Below are 20,899 nucleotides of genomic sequence, written 5' to 3' on the forward strand. Positions count from 1 at the left end.
TGCACCGAGTCCTAAAATTCAGGCCTTTAGCGCCTTCGACTACCAGTTTAATTGGATTCATCCTCAATATTATATCCTTGTTGTCTCTCCAGAAAATAACATCTCCTATGTGGAAATCAAGCCATTTTACAACAAGACGGTTTAAAAAAAAATAGTGTAATAACCTTCAGCTGGCATAAGCAATTTGCTGGGATCAACCTTTATCTCAGACAGGAAAGCATTCTTTTTGTCAGACATGAGCAAATATATTTTGAGACATAGGTCTTTATTAATGATTTTTAGTTTTGTTAAAGGTAAATAAACAGCTGGCTGACTTTTCCATTTGTTGACGTGACATGGTAAGAATCAGATGGTAAATATCATAGATTAAGTTGGGTGTTGACCTTAGAGATAATCACCATATTTATAATGAAACCATCATATTAAAAAATATACATATATTAATCATATCATAAAATATAATTTATTGTTACTACTGTAAATCTATATTAAATTGGGATTTCTTTCAATGCTTTCAGAATCTTTACTTTTTAAAATAATTTTGTTTTTGTATTTTTATAATATATTTTTATATGAACATATTTTAATGACAGTATATTTACTGAACAAAAATAATTATTTGATTTATAAGCAGAAAATAGTGCAAACTTTGCTAAAGTGATTGTTTTGAACAAGTATTAACTTAAAGTATTTGTATCAATACTGTGTGCCTTTTGCCCTTTTGCCTTGTGTGGGGTAAAAGGCCCCACTCGCCACCTCATACATTTCTAAGATAAAAAATAAAAATAAAAAAATGTATGTTTTATTTTCACACAAAATCTGTTGCTCCATAAATGTTCAATACAAACATAATATTTTTTCAGTAATCATACACTATGAAAAGCATTTTCCTTAAGGTGTGCCTTTAGCACCGTTGTACCAAATGTACAGTACAATTACAACTATTTATCAGGGGCTCAAAACAACCTATACATTACCAAAATGTTGCATAGGTTTTTTTTTTTAAGAAGACTTGATCTTACTACAGACAGAGAGAATCATTGTAGAGTTGTTGATTTCTGGATCAATTATCCATATTCTGACAGCCTACAGCACACAGAACAGCATCATAAACCACATTATCTTGACAGGGAACAATGCAACTTGCATGCAACAAAGATTACTTATTAAAGTAAAAGTCTCACCTGGGAGCCATTTTCAGATGCATTTCATATGGACATGAGGGGAATTGGGGATTTTTTTTTTTTTTTTTGCAAATATTTTTCTAAAGTATTTTGTAGTGTAATTAAAAAGTGAAAGAAAATGAGCTGTTTAATACCTGAGCAAATGGTTTTGCCATAACTCGATCCCTCCACCCATTAGATCCACAGAGTAAATGCTGGACTAGATCGTGGACGTCCAGAGAGGGGGGACTGGACGTCATTTGGCTCTGCAGTGAGACGCTTGTACGCAAGCGGTGCTCACTGCTCCGCCCTCGGTGTCTCGCTCAGGTGCGCGACTGTTCGTGTGTTGGAGGAGCATTGCGGAGCTGCAGGGAGAGCAGAGGGGATACAGTCATGTCAGACAGCGGGAACGCAGTCGCACAGTCACAGGACGAAGGATCCCGCGGCGAGGACAGTACGAGCCGGGTGACGAGCCCAAGTGTGGGCAACAGAGTGACCGTGGTGCTCGGAGCGCAGTGGGGCGATGAAGGGAAAGGAAAGGTGGTGGACCTGCTGGCTCAGGACGCTGACATGGTCTGCAGATGTCAGGTTAGTTTATGAGCACTACTCAGTAACTTACTCACTCTGAATATGCGAATATATCTCCGGTGGGTTGTGTAGTTGTGATGCGCTGTGTAACGTCCATCATCAACAAGCGTGTACGGAAATATTTATGGCATCATTGAGCAGCCTGTGTAGCAGTGAAATGAATGTTAAGTGCTGTGAGTGTCCGTGTAGCATGTGATTATAGGACTTGTTTGCTGGCCAATTCTTGTGAAGCAGTTAGCTGCTGTTTTATTATAGCGGAAATAAAAATTACAGCGCGCTTCCATTGTTATCGACTACGCTGTCTCTGCACGCGAGCGACGTAAAATAAAATAAAATGCAGCGCTTCCTGCGTACTGTTTTAGCTCCGCTAGCAGTGCACTATGTAGGGTGTTTGCTAATGTCACCTTGACTGAATAATGTGATATCGAAGCGCTGTCTGCCAATTGGAGGCCTAAAATCTTACTAGATGTTATTTAGTACATATTTGTTTATCCGGGGTGTTGTACAGATGTAAACACAGACTGGTTTGTTCACATGAGCGCAGGACTCCTTTGAAGTCTATGACGTTCGAATGTGTGGTATATATGAGTATTACACTCAAACCAGATGTTGTAATTGTTAATAATTATAGTAATAGTTATTCAACATTAACCTCCAACTATTTGATTTTCTGCAGTTGTCTCGTGTTATAAATGTTTCAGCTCACTAATTCTTCAGACATGATGTTCTACAACTTTACCTGCCTTTAGCAACATTTATACTTTCAATCATTAGAATAGATTTGTGTTTAAAAGTAACAATTAAATTGGGTTTATATTTTATACAAAATATAACATCAATCAACCACCTGTTCCCAGAACTCAATACTTCATATAGCCTATAATAGCCTATACACATTTGAAGGAAACATTTCTTTGTGTTTAGAGAGGGAAGTCAGAGGTAAAAAAAAAAGTAGATCTTTGCTTTGCTAATACGTTTTATTAGCTTTCATCACTGTATTTTTAGTTTGTAAAAACACTTGACAAGTGTTTTTGGCCATCTGATGGTGTTGTTGACCCATATTACTCAATATACCTCAACTTCTCACCACTCAAGAAACAGTGACCTCTTAATACAAGGTTACTACCATGGTCAAGAAAAACATGGTAATATTAGAGAATTTTAAAATGGTTGTTTCCATCAATTAAAAATACATATCTATTGCTAAGCAGTTGGTTCAGGTAATAAAGTAAAGTTTACATAGCATATTGCTCCATCATGTGTCAACATATCTCCCATTGCACGTCAGAAAGAAACAGGTGTCACTATAATAGCCTTATGAAATTTGGACACTGCTGTGCTCTCACTTAACCACACACACACACACACACACACACACACACACACACACACACACACACACACACACACACACTCTCACATATACATCTGTTCTATTATTTGATTTTCTTTTTTCTTTTTTTCTTTTCTTTTTTATGTACACTAGTTGATTTAAAAAAAATAGATTTATGAAGAAAGGACTTTTAGGGACAACTGGGCAAATTGTTGTGGTATGCTTGCCCCAGTGGTTGGTTTGCCCCCCCCACCCCCACCCCCCTGTCGCTATGCTTGGAATTGATAACAGGCTCACATTGCAAGGATTCTCTCCTAAGAAGTTAGTATTCTGCCAAGGTTGTGACTGCATTTAAATAAGACACTCCATGGCACACTATGCAAACCGTCATGTGTGTGCTGTGCAAACGGATGGAACAGAAATCAGATAGTGTTCGTCTTTTTATAAAAACACTGCACTCAGCAGTCTGACTGGTTTTCCTTACGGGCAGATGCAATGAAAGAAAGGCCATCGTGCTGTTCTGTGTCACACCAGTTTGATATGTCGGTCTGGAAACTAGAGGATCAAATATGAAGCAGTCTGAACAGCCATTGCATGCTGTTCCTCTTTTTGTGATATCCATTTTATTTGCAGATTAAACTCTTTTCATGTAAGCCTAGTTTGAGTGGTTAAATCTGTTTTATAAGTTCATTATTGGGAAAAACAAATCAAGTTGTTTTTTGTGGCTCTCTTATTTATGGTTTTCCAGGCATATGTGGGCTTGTTAAATGTTTTAGATTTGAAATGGTCACTGTTTTATAACTCTTTCAGTATAATGAATTACAGATCTATGATGCCGCAAACAGACGCTATCTTTAGCCCAGCCTGTTATACAGGAATTTACTGAAATCTTTGTGAGCTAGGCCTATAACTGTCTATAGAAGTGTTTATGAATATCATTTAGTCAAGCTACACTTTTGGTATCACATTTCTTTCTTGATCTGCCACTGTAAGACCAAGTCTGACGAGAATGAACGGCCATCTGTTGCTCTGACAGATAAGATATATCGATAAGATTTGCTGGATTGACTCTGTAATTGACACAATTTGTTTCAGACAATATATCGGTCACTTATTATTTTAACCTATTTTAAACATAAATCACAGGCATGTCTGAATCCTTGGGGTCAGCTTGATAATTCAGTCTCTGTGGAGATCTCTTGACTGCAGTGAGTGTTGTGGTGGTCAAGCATGTTAACTGTGTAATGTGCAGCTGTTTTTATCAGTGAGTCCAAGTATGCTGCCTGCTGATAATTATGCTGCCGATTTAAACCTAGTGTTAATCAATTAGGCCCCAAATACTTTTTTTTTTTTTTTTTTTTTTTACATACTCTAGTCCTTGCTGATTTTTCTTGTTTGAACAACCAGAAATGAATCAGCTTATAAAAATGTAATCATACATACAGGCCTACTTCCTGTATACTAACAAACCAAGCCAGAAAGAACGCAACATTATAATCTCACCAGAGTCAACATACAAAACCATATTCAATCAAACTAGTTTTTGGTATTACTTACTCAACCCCTTGTTCCTCTTTAAACAGACATTGGAGCAGATCACTCATTCTAGCCACTTTTAGTCTGCTAGGTTAGGAGCACTGGATGTCATCCAACACAGCCTAAAACCCCAGAGACAGTCATGAGAGCAAATGTGACAAACATCATATGAAAGTAATTTTCCATGTTTATTGACTCAGCTATTCTGAGTTTTCTCTGAAACAAACTCTACTGTAAATATTTTCCCTACAAGCCACATCTTATAATACGGTGTAGTATGGATACAAAATTTGCTTTAAAGTCAACATGAAATCGAATTGATCCTATTTATTATCTTTATACAACGTGCACTGGTTGTAGCAATTGTGCAGAATATTCCAAAGAAAAAAATCCAATTATATTTGCTGACGTTACCAAACTGTATAGGGGTCAGTTTTCACAATCCATTCTCTTCCCAATGGAGTCAAATCCCGGGCTACATGTTCTTTCCTCATGAAATGATATTCCACTTGGAAATTATGAAAACAAAATGGATTATGAATGTTTGTTCACTCTAATTGCATAAATAACTGTTAAACCTGTTTATTACACTTTTTACAATATAGAACAGATTAATCCTTTAGTACTATGCTGTCATTTTGCTTACAGAAGCACCACATTCATTACATGAATCCAATGCTTCTCAAGTTTCTAAAGTGTCTGCATGCTGCTAATAACAATATGATGTATCTTGTAAAGTTTAAAAGCAACCTTGTAATAGGAGTCCATAATAGTAATGCTAAAGCAAGCAACGCTTTTGGTCACCATGGGTATGAGAACATCGTAAATGGATCTGAAAAGGAGAGGCATCCACACACATGCACTACTAAACTGGTCAAATGAGACCTGTCTGGAAATAGCTCTGCACTGTTCCTTGCTGGATTAAAGACTGATTTATTGAGCACACTTTGTGGGAACTCCCTCAGACATGAGCTGATTGACGCCATGTTGAAAACCGACAAATGTGAGGACTCTTGATGATTCTTAAGGATGGTTACAGCAGTTGGCGTACCAAGTGTGCTCTGTAATCTGTGGTTTCCCTGCTCTTTAGTCATGTGTCAAGTTCAACAAGGACGGAATCTAGTAATGACAATTCAAATTAAAATAAATGAAACAACTGAAACTGCAGAACTGGAAGTGATTGACTGAAATGTGTGCATCTCAATTCCTTCTTGTATGTTGTCTAATGGAGCAGTAGAGCTACAGTATTCTCACATTAAATCCACACCCAACAACCAAAATCAGTATTTACATGCTTCAAATTTTCCATTTCACAACTGCTTGTCTAAGCATGTCTGTACCATACCATATAATGCTTGATGTTAGCTATACTGATAGTTCAACCAAAAGCTTTCTTTCTTTTGTGGAACAAAAGAACTTTGAGGTACAAAAAAATAATAATAAATAAATACATTTTATGTTCTTCAGAAGAAATAAAGTCAAGATGTTCTGGAATGACATGAGGGTACTAAATGATGACAGAACTTACATTTTAGGGGTGAACTATCCCAAGTTTGTATTATTTCTTCTCAAGGATTGAAAAGTCTTTGTGTTCTTCTCTCCTGTAGGGGGGCAACAATGCAGGACACACGGTTGTGGTTGATTCAGTGGAATATGATTTCCACCTTCTACCCAGTGGGATTATCAACCCTAAGGTCACTGCCTTCATTGGTGAGTATGTCAAATTACCCCCCTCTTTTTGTGTAGAGTGGCTTGTATGCAACCAATACAGCATAAAGATCTGTATTGGTGGTCCTTACTTTGAGGATGCCACCCTCTCCTCTTAGAGTGTCTGGATGCTGGCCAGCTTATCCAGACTAATATAGCTGAGTGCATTCAATGCAGTTTATTTGCAAAGATCCAATTTAGCTAATGGCCACCATTGTGTTCTGGCTTTCTGATTCATATGTCAGCACTGTATATTAGTATGATCTATAGGAAATGCTTGATGTTCCTTGTACAAAGCACTTTACCACTTAAAGGGGACATATCATGCTAAATCCACTTTTTTAGCCCTTAAATGCATTTAGTTGTGTATTTGGAGTGTTTAGAAGTACAGAAAATTTGAAATTATTCTCTTCAGGTGCTTCGTTGATATCTTTATATTCTGTTTTGGTCCTATTTTTCAACCTGTTCTGATTTTTCTGTTCTCTATGACGTTTTTTGAACTATTACGTCACAGTATTTGCAGCGGAACTGCCAAATAAGGACATTGACTTCCGGCCCACCACTTCGAGCAATCCGCCATTTTTATTTCTCGCTGTGATTGGTCTGCTAGGACCGCTCCCTCGGGTTTCACATGCTCCCTCTGCGCGCGTGAACGCGGACAACGACGCAGAAGTATAAATGAAAACCAACGCGTTGCCTACAGTGTAGAGGCTCCGGCGTAGGTCCGACGCAGAAGTATAAATTGGCCTTCTCTCTTCAGAGCCAGGCGAAAGTGTAAACAAGACATCACCGTCTCCAAACTAGATGCTGTCTTGCTCTCTCTCCCTCGCACATATTAATCAAAATAAATCGACACGGTGGTAAAAGGTCGGAAGACCAAAGTTTCATGTGTAAATACAGTAACACACCATTGCGATACATCCATATTAAGACGTTGTTCTGCAGGTTCGTCGTCTTCATTTTTATCTCGCTCCGGCTCCGACTCTGGCTCGAACATGTAAGGCTGGCTGGACATTTTAAGTAAGTAAAATCCGTTGTTGTAATAAAGTCTTCCGTTGTTGACATTTTGTTAATAACGTGTGAATAAAACGTTTCTGTGCCGCTAGATAATCGTATCTCTGCTATCAAACTACAAAAATGGCCGAAAGGGGTGGAGTTGAAACGAGTGTCACCTCTGCAACCTGGAGAGGGGGCGGGGTATGAAGTGTCTCAATTGTATTTAAAGAGACCGCACCAAAACGAGTTGCTCTCAGACGCACATCAGAAAAGGGGTAGAAAAGGGGCCTGTGGAGCTATAATAATGAGGAATTCAGACCCAAGCATTGCAGTTCCGCTTTATATAGACTACAAATGTATGATTTATATGTAAAAAGGAACAATTTAAAAGCATGATATGTCTCCTTTAATGCAAGCATACTCAGCTTGTACAGGTTTAATATTTCTTGCCAGTATTCCTACCTTTCCTGTCCATTCCAACTCCTGAAATTACACATTTGGGCTTTTTAGATCCAGGGTAATTCTTAACCTCTTGTTCCAAGTTTCAAGATGTCACACTGTACAATTTTAAAGCCTGCTAATGTTTTATAAAATTAAATTTCTATATTATACAGTGTAATAACAAAACCAAGAGAGCAACATTACAACACTAATTTAATTTGGTAACAATTGTAGTGACTAAAGAAATCTAGGCTGAACATTAATTTTTTTAAACTAATTCGACACATCCAGGAGACAGGTAAACTGTTCCACCTTTTTAAGGGTTAATGTTCTTATTTGCATATATACAAAGTTAATAATGTTCATTGGACAATAATTGCATGTCCATCTGTGGAAGTGTTGCCACTGAAACTGAACACAGCCTGACACAAGAAACAAGTTTCTGTGCATGAATATTAATGAGGTAAGTTGTCTGTTGCTAAACAACTCACTGTAACATTCTAGCACCACATTATTTAACACTCCAGGGTTAAAATTGGCCTTTTTCCCAGGGTAAAGATGCAGTTAAATCAGGGTTAAGTGTAGTGTGAAAGCCTTGATATTTGACCGTGTGACTGACAGCTGCTCATTTGATTACAGGTAATGGTGTAGTCATTCACCTGCCGGGCCTCTTCGAGGAGGCCGAGAAGAATTTGCGGAAAGGAAAAGGTTTGTGTTTATCTGTTTGTGCCCTTGTGCTTTATATCTGAGTTTCAGTGAGTTCTGACAGGAGTCTAACAGTGATTTTGCTCGCAGGTCTGGAAGGCTGGGAGAAAAGGCTCATCATCTCTGATCGTGCACACATCGGTAGGCTGATGGCTCCCATGATATATAAACACTATCAGATCCCTGAATTACATTCAGAGCTACAGGCAAAATGTGGCTTTGTAGGGTCGTAAACAATTTGATTTGATTACAGTGTCATTACTAAATAATGTGATCATGCAATTTGGTCAGAATATGATTTGATTATTTTGTATTCATAGTTATTTTTAAATATGTGCTGAATACACTTGCACTATCATTCAAAAGTTTGTTTTTTGAAAGAAGTCTCTTGTGTACAGAGCCCCTAAAGGGACATGGTGATGGAAACTATATGAGATGGGAGGGGAAAAAATGACAATGCTCTTGCATTCCCCCAAGAAACTTTGGGTTCCTTCACAAAATCTTTTGCTTTTCTCTGGGAAACGTAAACATTTGCGAGAAATCCCCCCCCACCACCACCATGTTCCTTTAGGGGCGCCATACTTATGTTCATTGTCTGCATTTATTTGCTCAAAATGCAGTGAAAACTGTAATATTATGAAATTGATTGCAATTTAAAATAATGGTTTTCTATTTCAAATGTGCCTCAGTGACATCTTTTGTACCTTTTCTTCTGAGAGTGTACTTTGATGAATAGAAAAGATCAATCTGAATGATCCCAAACATTTGAATGGTAGTGTATGTAACTTAAAGGGATACTCCACTTTTTTTGGAAATAGGCCAATTTTACAACTCCCCCAGAGTTAAACATTTGAGTTTTACCGTTTTCGAATCCATTCAGCCGAACTCCGGGTCTGGCGGTACCACTTTTAGCATAGCTTAGCATAGATCATTGAATCGGACAGGACCATTAGCATCTCTCTCAAAAAAATGACCAAAGAGTTTCGATATTTTTCCTATTTAAAACTTGACTCTTCTGTTTCTTGATTATTACGCATGAATGAGAGTATAGTTCCTAGCCATATCAGCCTAGAAAATCACAACTTTTCATTTTCCGTCAGTCTTAGTACACGATGTAACTACATAAGAGTCAAGTTTTCACAATGTAACTACAGAAGAGTCAAGTTTTCATGAAATTGTCATAATATTTGCATATTTATAACACTCTGCACTTTGAAATATTTCTGAAAGAAAGAATGTAAAAAAAGATGTAATGAAAGCCAAAATTAAACCCAAATCTTTAACACCGTTCTTTTGATGCCTTTGCAAACACTGGCATTTCCTTCAGGAACTGCAAATCTGCAAATCAATGATCTATGCTAAGCTATGCTAAAAGTGGTACCGCCAGACCCGGAGTTCGGCTGAATGGATTCGAAAACGGTAAAACTCAACTGTTTAACTCTGGGGGAGTTGTAAAATGAGCCTATTTCCAAAAAAAGTGGAGTATCCCTTTAAGCCAAATGAATGCGTTTATGTACATGAAGTACATTGGGGGTTTTGGATTTTGAACAACAAAAACGTTGTACTTGATCAAGAAATTTAAGATTACATTGTGAAAGCCACCGTTTATCTCCACATTCAAAGTGTAACTGATGCCCATGAGATTGTCATAATATTTGCATTATACTTTACATATACAAACCATTTATAACACTCTGCACTGTGAAATATTTCTGAAAGAAAGAATGTAAAAAAAGATGTAATGAAAGCCAAAATTAAACCCAAGTCTTTAACACCGTTCTTTTGATGCCTTTGCAAACACTGGCATTTCCTTCAGGAACTGCAAATCTGGCTAGCTATCTAAAATTCTCTAATTAATGCGTTGAAATTTTATTTGATTCTTCAATACATTTTTACTCTCCTGCTTTTTTGTGTTTGTTATTTTGTTTATAGTTTTGTGGATTTGAATTGGGCAGATACCGCTCTCAAATGTCACATAATCAAAGAGTCCTTTAAAACTTAATAGAATAGCATATCCAGTTAAATTAATGGTGTGTTTGAATTATTATGCCTTTAGTGTATTGTTGTAATTCAAGATTTTCAGCAGGAGCCGTTATAATGAAAGGACACTGGGATCCATTGTAGTCAACACAAGTGTTGTTATGGTGACCTGCTTTGGCATGTTGGGTTCAGGGCTCCGAGAGATGAGTTCCAGCACAGTAGTGCTCTGTCTCACTGTAATGTATACACTCTCCTGCCTCTAGTGTTTGATTTCCATCAAGCTGTGGATGGAGTCCAGGAACAGGAGAGGCAACAGCAAGCTGGCAAAAAGTAAAAACCCTGCTTTATGCACACGCATACAACACGCTAGCAACATGTTATGACAAGAGTTCATAACAAAAGAAAAACTGCTTTGAGAGATGTAGTTGAGGCTTTTCTAACTTCTCTGGTTGATGTTAGTAGCTGACTGGTTTATATGTATTTTTGCATTTGTTTTATAATGGACAAATGAGACGTTCCTATGTTTTTTTTTAATGTGAAATAAATTATATGTAATTATAAATAATTATGTCTAAAAATATTTTTCAATCTTAATACCATCTAATATTTAATATTAAATATAATATTGGCTAAATCTGGCACATTTATATCAATGTGATGTTAGTTAATGTGGATTTTCCCTGACAAACACAAGTTATCTTCAATCAAAACTAAGTAAAGAAGCTGAAGTTCAGCAGAATATTTCATAGTCCCTCTTACATTAAAACATGTAGACTTAAATTAAAATGTACATCAATAATGATTCACTCAATGTCTTCTAATGCAAGAATCATAAGAAGGAAATAGTCTCTTACTCTTACATTCAATTTGTTAACATGAAGAGAACCCTTTAGAAAAATCGAAATAAAGTAAAAACAGTAATATTGTGACATTTTATGACATTATTAATGTACTCCTGTGATGACAAAGCATCATTTCTCCTGTTTTCAGTATCACATGATCCTTCATAAATCATTCTAATGTGCTGATTTTCTGCTCAAGAAACATTTCTTATTATTATCAATGTTGAAAACTTTATCTTGAATGAAGTCTTTTTTATCATGGTCTTAAAATGTCTTAAATTTACCTTCATAAAACCTGCAGAAACCCTGAATGTAACAGAGTGTCCCTGCTCTGTGTCTCTATCTACTTAGGGGTCCCTGAAAAGGTCGCAGACCCCTGTTTTAAAGCATACACATACACCCAACATGGAAAGACAGTCTTATCTATCTAATGCACATGAATATCACTCATGAGTCTCACCTTGTTTTTGTATCACCGTCTAGTTTGGGAACAACTAAGAAGGGAATCGGCCCCGTGTATTCAGCAAAAGCGGCTCGCAGTGGCCTGAGGATATGTGACCTTCTGGCTGACTTTAAGGATTTCTCAGAGAGGTATGGGTGTGCTTACCTGTCAACTGAACTTGACAAGTCAACTATTTTACCTATTCATGTCACATTCCATAGACGTGTTAAACCTCACCCACTGTAAAAACACTTAATCCAGTTCTTAATCCATACCAGAAACAATGGAAGAGCAACTGATCACGCTACTAGCCTATCACAGTGTAAACTGAGCAGTCTCGTGTCTCTTTTCACAGATTTAAAAATTTGGCCTCGCATTATAAGTCTATGTACCCTTCACTGGAGATCGATGTGGATGGGGAACTTGCGAAACTCAAGGTGAGAAGCTTAGACCAGTTCACACCAGTTAATACTGTTGGTTAAGTTTTTATAGGACTTATAGGATACGAGTTAAGAGTTCAGATTATTGTAAAGGAGGTAGAGATGCACAACATATCAGTATCATATCGGTTATGACACTCTTTCTGACATTGACTTTTTTTCCAGACATATGTAGATAGGATAAAGCACATGGTGAGAGATGGAGTCTTCTTCATGTATGAGGCGCTACATGGACCTCCAAAAAAAATCCTGGTGGAAGGTGCCAATGCTGCCTTGCTGGACATTGACTTTGGTGAGTAATGGATACAGCGAAACACACAGCCATGTGTAAAACGTAAGATTATGCAACAAGTAGTTGCAAAGTCACTTATTGTCAGTTGAATGTCTGTTGGCAGAGCATCAAAATAAAGTGTTAGCGGATGTTAAGCAGACAGTCTACTAATACTCTGATGAGATCTAGTTGACATGTAGTTGTAAAGTTACTTATAGTTAGTAGAATGTCTAAAGTGGACCATCGAAATAAAGTGTTACCCATTTCATTGACACACAGCGTTGATGTGATGCTCTTTTTTTAGGGACATATCCTTTCGTGACTTCCTCAAACTGCACTGTGGGAGGGGTGTGTACGGGTCTGGGCATGCCACCCCAGAACGTTGGTGAAGTCTATGGAGTAGTCAAAGCCTACACCACGAGAGTTGGGATTGGGGCTTTCCCTACTGAACTGAGCAACGTAAGCAGCTCTTTTATTTCTTGCAGTGTTTGGTTACTTAATGAGCTCTCACTACTGTTCATATTCCCTTGCATTCGAGTGTTTTTCTGACTTTACTCGAGCACAATTATTGTTTTAAAGTTTTAAACAGGAATAATGAGTCCGGAGGAACAGCAGTCAGTAATCTATAACGCTACACATGACAATGAATATATTATGAATGAGACATTTAGGTAACACTTTGGTTTGGGGACCAATTCTCGCTATTAATTAGTTGATTTTTAGCTTGCATATTGGCTGTTTATTAGTACTTATAAAGCACATATTAATGCATTATTCTGCATGACCATATTCTACATCTCTTAAACCTACTTCATACCTAAACTTAACCACTACAACAACTAACTTACTAACTATTAAGCAGTGAATTAGTAGTTCATTGAGGCAAAAGTCGTAGTTAATAATGAATGTGCTCCCCAAACTAAAGTGTGACTGACATTTATGATATCCTGTTCCTTATTACATTTCATTACAATGACTTAATATGTGCTTGCTTATAAATAATAGCAGGGTTCACAAGGTCATGGAAAACCCAGAAATATTAGGATTCTACAATCATAAAGCCATGGGATAGACATGGAAAAGTCTAAATGGTCTTGTTTTTAGTTACTCTTTCTCTCTAATGAAATATACGACTTAATATTGTGTGTCTTGTCTATAACTGTTGGGTATAATGTACTTACTTTGCATTGCAAATCACTTTAGCTGCCATTGAGGTGGATTATGGGTGAAGTTAGGGACATGACTAGTGGTATGGTTAGGTTTAAGGGTGGGTTAAGGGGTAAGGGAAGGGTCAACAGTTTTGTAGACTTCATAATTCAAACTGTCAAATAATTCTGTCAATACAATAGATCAATTTAGCATTTTAACATTTTATTATTTTTGCATATAGCTTTTTGTGTATTTAGCAGAGACAGTGCACAGTAATAAATATTACTTTAAATAAATGTTTCTTCTGTAGTCACTGAAAAGAATGTTACAGGGTCACCCTAAAAACTAAATATGAAATTGAAATGACTATTAATTGAAATTGTATCTATTAATATTATTTAATGGACCTAAGCTAACACAAACTAACAATGAACAGTTGTATTTTTATTAATAAATGTTAACAAAGATAAATAAATACTGTTAAAAAAAAAATGTATTGCTCATTGCTTAATAAAATAACTAGCGTTAACTAATGGAACCTTTTAAAAGCTTGACTTTTTAACTTCTTTATAATAAGTTTTCAGATATCTGTACACACAAATACACAAAATAATTAAATGTTGCACTTTAGTCATACTGTACTTGTTCGTAGGAAACTGGAGAGCTCTTACAGACGAGAGGCAAGGAAGTGGGCGTGACCACAGGTCGCAAAAGGAGATGTGGTTGGCTGGATCTGGTGCTTATCAAATATGCCCACATGATTAATGGCTTCACAGCGTGAGTGTTCAGTGATGTCTCCTTTGTTTTTTGTTTTTATTTGTGTTCTATAAAATACAGTTTTCTTATATGCATCTCTATATGCCCCTCTAGCATAGCTCTCACCAAACTAGACATCTTAGATGTGCTTCCTGAGATCAACGTTTGTGTGGGATACAAATTAGATGGTGAAACCATCCCACATTTCCCAGGTAAGCAGCACATTTTTCACATCACATACAGATTTGATCAAATCTAGTGTAGTTAAATATCATACATTTTCCCCAGCAAACCAAGAAGTGCTACAGAAGGTTGAAGTCCAGTATGAGACTCTGCCAGGCTGGAATACGGACACGTCTGCTGTCCGGACCTTTGATGAGCTTCCAGAAAATGCCAAAAAATATGTCTGCTACATCGAAAATCAGTTGTGTGTGCCTGGTAAGACTTTTACCATCGCTAGGACACATTTCTCAGAAGTCACTTTTTTTAAAAGTTCAGCTTGGCACTGCAGTTAATTTCACATTCAAAATGCACTAAAACTACCAAAACACTTGATATACAGTGTCTCAAATCAAGTAACTTTTCCATAACTCTAGCAAAGATTGTCACGCAACAAACACACTCACTGATCTAAGGGGGTTTTCACACCTGGCTCATTCGGAGCATTTATTTCGGAACATAGTGCGTTTTTCGGTTCGTTTAGGCATATGTAAACATAGCAATCGCGCTCGGATCCGCACCAAAAATAATTGGTCCGAGATCTCCTGAACAAGGCGGTCTCGGCATGATTGCAAACGAACTCTGGAGCGGTTCCCTTGTGGTGAGAAAGCAATCCGACCCAACAGACCAAAGAACCAGGCTGTATCACAATACATGCCATGATAGATGTTGCATGAATAGATGTTGCAGTGTTTGTTTTTCTAAAATGCCTCTCAAAATGAATCGTGGTTTAACCTGGAGCAAAGATGATGTGAAATGCCTCACTGAAATTTGGTCGACAAACATATTTCAGAACAACTGTCCAAAACATAAAAATACAGACGAAGCCTTGATTCTTGCTAAAAATGATAAAGTAATATAATGACAGCTAAAAAGAAAGCCACAATCTGACTGTTGACCGCGATGAGCCGAATCCTGGAACATAAATGGGACCAATGAGAGGAGAGTTTACTCATACTTGACTCGTATTAACTAATTTTTGGTCCATGTTGCCTTGTGAAAGCAAACCGAACCAAGAAGAAATTGTAACATTATAACAATTTTAATCCCTGTTTCTGAACAAAGTAAATGATAACGCCCTAAAACACTATCAACAAGTCAAGTCACCATTATATATAGTGCTTATACAAAACAGATTGTTTCAAAGCAGCTTCACATGATAAACAGGAAAATAATGATCACTGATGCAAATTTCATTAAATATGAAACTAATTTAATTCTGCTGTAAAGCAGCTCCACAGAAGACAATAGTGTCATTTATTCTGCTGAAGTCACTTCAGTGTTGATTCCATTCAGTTCAGAAAGTTTTCTTTTGTAAAATGTAAATCAACACCAGAAAATTTATACAGTATCTGTGCCAATTTGGAATATAGATTTGGAATATATTTCAGTATGGTATTACTATAGAAATGTAGCAGATTTTTGTCTTATTCAGTTTTGTATTATGTTAGGTTTCGAACTTAAGTTTAACTGTTTTGAAAAGAGTATGTAAACGTGCAAATTGGACTGTAGTTTTGCTGGTGGTTCAATGTAATTGTAAAACAATTCATGCAATTTGAAAGATGTAGTCATTGAAAGCATTTTGTGCCAAAGCAGTGATAAATAATCTACAGTTTAGCTCACGTAGACTGCTGTTATGCTCTCTGCGAGAAGAGTTTTGGAATGAGTGCGCATGCGTATTACGTGTTCAGTCTATAGGTATGTGTGAGTACTTGACAACCAAAACAACAAAATGGCCTGGCTTGCATAATACAGCGTTTTAGAAGTTTTTGCGATCCGTGTGAACGGGATCGTTTTGACAACGGTGTTGTCTGTATGAAAAACTTTTCCATTTTTAGCACATTGTTGTCATGTAAACGTACTGTAAAGTATGAATGTGTACAATGCAATTGGGTTGTTTTACTGCAGTAATCCATATGACTTCCTCCATGTTTTCTTTAGTGAAGTGGATTGGTGTTGGGAAGTCAAGGGAATCAATGATCCAGCTCTTTTAAGAGGCTGCTTGGCCTGCACGTAGCACTGGCCGGATTATGCTCTGGACTCGGGGACTCGGTGCCGGAGACGGGAAGTTGCCTTACAGCCCGTTTAAATAGAATATTTCCCAAGATTTTGGCATCATGTAACTGTTTTTCATCTGTTCTCCTCTGGTATTTTTAACCCTTGTAAGCTCAGTATCTCCATCTTAAGTTCATACGCTGTACATGTGCTAAAACAGTCAGGGATCAGAAGTTGTTAGATATACATTTTTAAAACAAGTACTTAAACATATTTAATGTTTTTGTTTCTTTTATCATACAAAAATGGTTATGCGATGTGTATTACCACATTTTGTCCTTGTTTTAAATGAACTGTGTGATTGACTTGTTCTAGTCAACTTCATTTAAACATATAGTTTTTAAAAGACAGTTTAAATGTTTCTTTACCAGATGCATAAAAGTGAATCTTTGTGACTCATGTGATTTCATAATTCAGAAATATGCATAGATATAGCAGTAGAACGTCTTATTGAGACGTTTTCAAATTTGAATCGGTTTTAATTTGCTCCAAAAAATAGTATATAGCAAACAATATAATTATAATGTGCCTCAAGATACAGAAACATGCAAGAGTTTAGGGATATACAATTATACAGGCTAGGCTCTTGATTCCACTGAATGTATGTAAACGTTTGCACAGTCCTCAGATGTTTATTGTTCAACTGTACAACTTTATGCCACAGGCATATCAAAGCCACTTTAATTATCAGTACTGAGATATCAGGATACTGATGCCTTTCAGTAAATATTGTCAAAGTATAGACATTTATGTGCATTCAGACGCCACCTCAGGACGTACAATTGTTTAGCCAGTAAAACGCACTGATGATTAAACTTCTTCTATGGTTGCTAGCTGCTGCAGGAGGTCATCTGGTTTTCTGACCTCCAGTAGTACATTTATCTATAAACCTTTGAATGTTAGAAGTGTCCCAAACAGTCGAATGTAAGAGTCACTAGAGCTTGTCTGTTTAATTATGACTGGGTTGTTTCATAAACCCAGAGTTGCTTCTTTATTCTGTTTCGTCTCACCTTCAGTACCGCACCTTCCAATAAACAAGTAATATAGAATAAAGTGTGCCTTGTTAATACAGATGAACAATGAAACTTGAAAACTACTCTGATTGAGCTTTTATGGATTTTAATTGATTCAATATTTTAGCTTTTCGAGGGCATTAGTGTAATTGCCATTTGCCAAAAGTGTACATGCATCCAAAGTTGTATCTTAATGGATAAATGAATGCTGTGATAAAAAGAGCCTTTGTAAATAACCCAGAATGATAACTCTTTCTTTTTCAGATTGATGATGGTTTGATCCTTTGCATTTTTTGTTGCTCACAGCTGCTGAATAAATGATATAACCTGTTTATTGTTCACTAGCATCTATTTCACATCAGTTATCTTGTATTATCACAACATTTCCTCTGAACAAACCAAATCTAGCCGGCGCGAGAATAGGACAGCCGAAACATTCAGCAACCGTATGTTTGCACATTAACATGTTTTTTTGTTTTTGAAAGCCTTGAATTCTGTGTTGTGTTGCTGCTGATTGGATTTTCATGTATGTATGTATGTATGTATACAGAACACAAAGCCATATTCTCTTGAATTTACTGTTATTGTACACTTTGCTGGTGATGGATACTGATGGGCGTGCATGTTCATCTGGGATTTGCTCAAAAACTCACTCACTTTGTAATTTATCTTGGCAGACAACTGTAATGACACTTCAGTTAATAAAGTAATATAGTCGGAAACATTTTCCTTTTTGTGTTTGTTTATTTTTTAGCGATATTTTGTGGCATTGTAATCGATAACGAGTCGAGTCACCTTTATTTATAGAGCACTTTATACAATACAGATTGTTTCAAAGCAGCTTTACGTTGATAACAGGAAAATTGGCATTTCAGCTGAGGTAGATATGTTGCCAAATGTTGAGGTAGATTTGTAGGTGTTGCCATTTCCTCTGCCATGGAAATTTAAGGCTCAACATCTCGCCACTAGAGGGAGACATTTACCTTGAAATTGGCGTTCAAAGGCGACAATTTTAGTCTTGTGCCAATCGTCTGCTTTTAACGAAAAACCCAGAGCTCTGTAATTACGTTTAACAAAAACGTGTGATGTATAGAATTACTCTGAGAAGAAAATACTGTGTTCTTAGACTATTTCCCCCCTTTATTTCTGACGTGTTAATTGAAGGTGATCATATGCGAGGCCTGGTTGAGATTACATTTAGCTGTAAGCTGTTTGTTGATTAAAACTTGAATTTAAACGTTTTTATTAGCACAAAAAATTAGGTTGCACTGCACATTAGATATGGGAAAGTATATTTTTAGGTGCTCGTTTTTAGGTCATTTTATTCTCGTCACCACTTTTCCCTTTTCACCTTTTAAAAAGGTCAAGCAATTTGTTTTCATATTATCTCTTCATGTTAGTGCTCTTTATAGGCTATTGCTTTAGAAAGGTCTGAATGAAAAATAAAGAGAGCTGTATGGATAATTAAAGTAGGCTATCTTCAAGTTGTATTACTGAAGATATTGGAACAGAAATGTTTTGCTTTCACATCCAGATCTATATGTTAGAGGTATGTGTGTTGGCTTGTTTGGCTGGTGAAGGTGTCTGGATATAAATGTACACATATGTGCGATGTAGTAGGAGGTGACGACTGTGGTGAGAATGATGAGATCTCTCATACTGTACACTGGAGAATGAAGGAGTCTTCCTGCACTCATTAGATATTCAGTGCACTCATGTCTATAAACCATAGCAGCCATAACCGGATTATCGTTTCTTATTATTGATGCTGATTATATATTATGGGTGTTGAGTTCTGATATAATCATTTAGAAATATTTCGATTTAGTGTTTTATCTTTTAATTTGATCATTATAATGTTATTGTTAATATTTAGTGTCACACACACACACACACACACACATATATCATTTATTTATTTATTTTTGATTTGACTGATTTATTAACTATGGCAACAACAAGAAGTCTTTCACACACAAAAAAATCTTTACAAACTATTGTTTATTGTATTAAAAGGTATTTCGTTTACAGGAAAAAAAAACTATTTTTTTGTAGTTTGCAGGGTCACGCTAAGAAAATAATTGTTTGGTAACTTTACAATAAGGATTCATTTGTTAACACTAGTTAATGTATTAACTAACATGAAATAACAATGAGCAATACATTTCTTACTGCATTTGTTCATCTTTGTTAACGTTAGTTAATAAAATGCAGCCTTTCATTGTTTATGTTAGTTCACAGTGCATTACTGTTAACAAATATAACTTTTGCTTTTAATAATGTTTTAGTAAATGTTGAAATTAACATTAACAAAAATGAATAAGCGCTGTAGAAGGGCAGTTCATTATTAGTTCATAATGTAGTTAACTGACTATATTCTAACGTGTTACCAATTGTTCTTTTAAAAGAACCTTCCACTGAAAGGTTCTTCTAGGGAACTGAAAATGATTCTTCTGGCATCACAGTGAAACCCCCATTGTATCAAATGATTCATTTAAATCTTAGTAGTAGTTAAAGACTAATATAAAGTGGGTCCAATTATGTTTGCATGATAGATAGATAGATAAATAGATAGATAGATAGATAGACAGACAGACAGACAGACAGACAGACAGACAGACAGACAGACAGACAGACAGACAGACAGACAGATAGATAGATAGATAGATAGATAGATAGATAGATAGATAGATAGATAGATAGATAGATAGATAGATAGATAGATAGATAGATAGATAGATAGATAGATAGACAGACAGATAGTGTGTGTGTGTTTGTTTGTGTGTTTGTTTGTGTGTTTTCATGAATTTAAATGTCTTTGTGGTTCTTCCTCTTGTCACAGCTGACTCATTACACAACACAGCTCTGAACCTTTCACCAAACACCGCACACAAACACACTGTCACACAAAGGGTTCCATTCTGGTCTGATGGTGTGTTGAGTGTGTGAAGAGAAGGTCAGGGGAGGGCCAGATCTGTGTGTGTGTCTGTGTGTCAGTGCATTAGTGGCTTTGACACACTCATTAGAGCAGATGTGCTGCTGCTGCAGTGGCGGCTGCCACTTCCTCCTCCTGGCTTGTGAAGACGGGCAGCTGTTGAGCAAAGGGCCAACGTCTGCCTGATCCCTGACCTCAGCTCCACCCCGGCGGGGGCAGGGCCAGGGGACCGCCAGATGGGGGCTGCCTAGCTGTGTGTGCAGGGGGGCGTTTATGAGTTTAGAGTACTGGCTTTTGCTTTTTGGGGGGAAACTTGTGGAGTTTGTGT

At 36.8% G+C, this 20,899-nt stretch overlaps 1 protein-coding gene across 1 annotated transcript; it reads left to right on the plus strand.

Moving 5' to 3' along the window:
* Positions 1 to 1,442: 1,442 nt before the first annotated feature.
* adss2 (adenylosuccinate synthase 2) lies at positions 1,443 to 18,360 on the plus strand. The gene is made up of 13 exons (XM_084092869.1): positions 1,443 to 1,751; positions 6,228 to 6,330; positions 8,404 to 8,472; positions 8,560 to 8,610; positions 10,713 to 10,779; positions 11,775 to 11,882; positions 12,089 to 12,170; positions 12,339 to 12,465; positions 12,749 to 12,903; positions 14,246 to 14,370; positions 14,464 to 14,561; positions 14,638 to 14,787; positions 16,510 to 18,360. The coding sequence occupies exons 1-13, from the start codon at positions 1,557 to 1,559 to the stop codon at positions 16,560 to 16,562; spliced, it is 1,383 nt and encodes a 460-aa protein (XP_083948995.1). The 5' UTR covers positions 1,443 to 1,556; the 3' UTR covers positions 16,563 to 18,360.
* Positions 18,361 to 20,899: the final 2,539 nt, after the last annotated feature.

This window comes from Abramis brama (assembly GCF_963993115.1).
Source record: "Abramis brama genome assembly, chromosome: 19".
NCBI classification, from domain to species: domain Eukaryota; kingdom Metazoa; phylum Chordata; class Actinopteri; order Cypriniformes; family Leuciscidae; genus Abramis; species Abramis brama.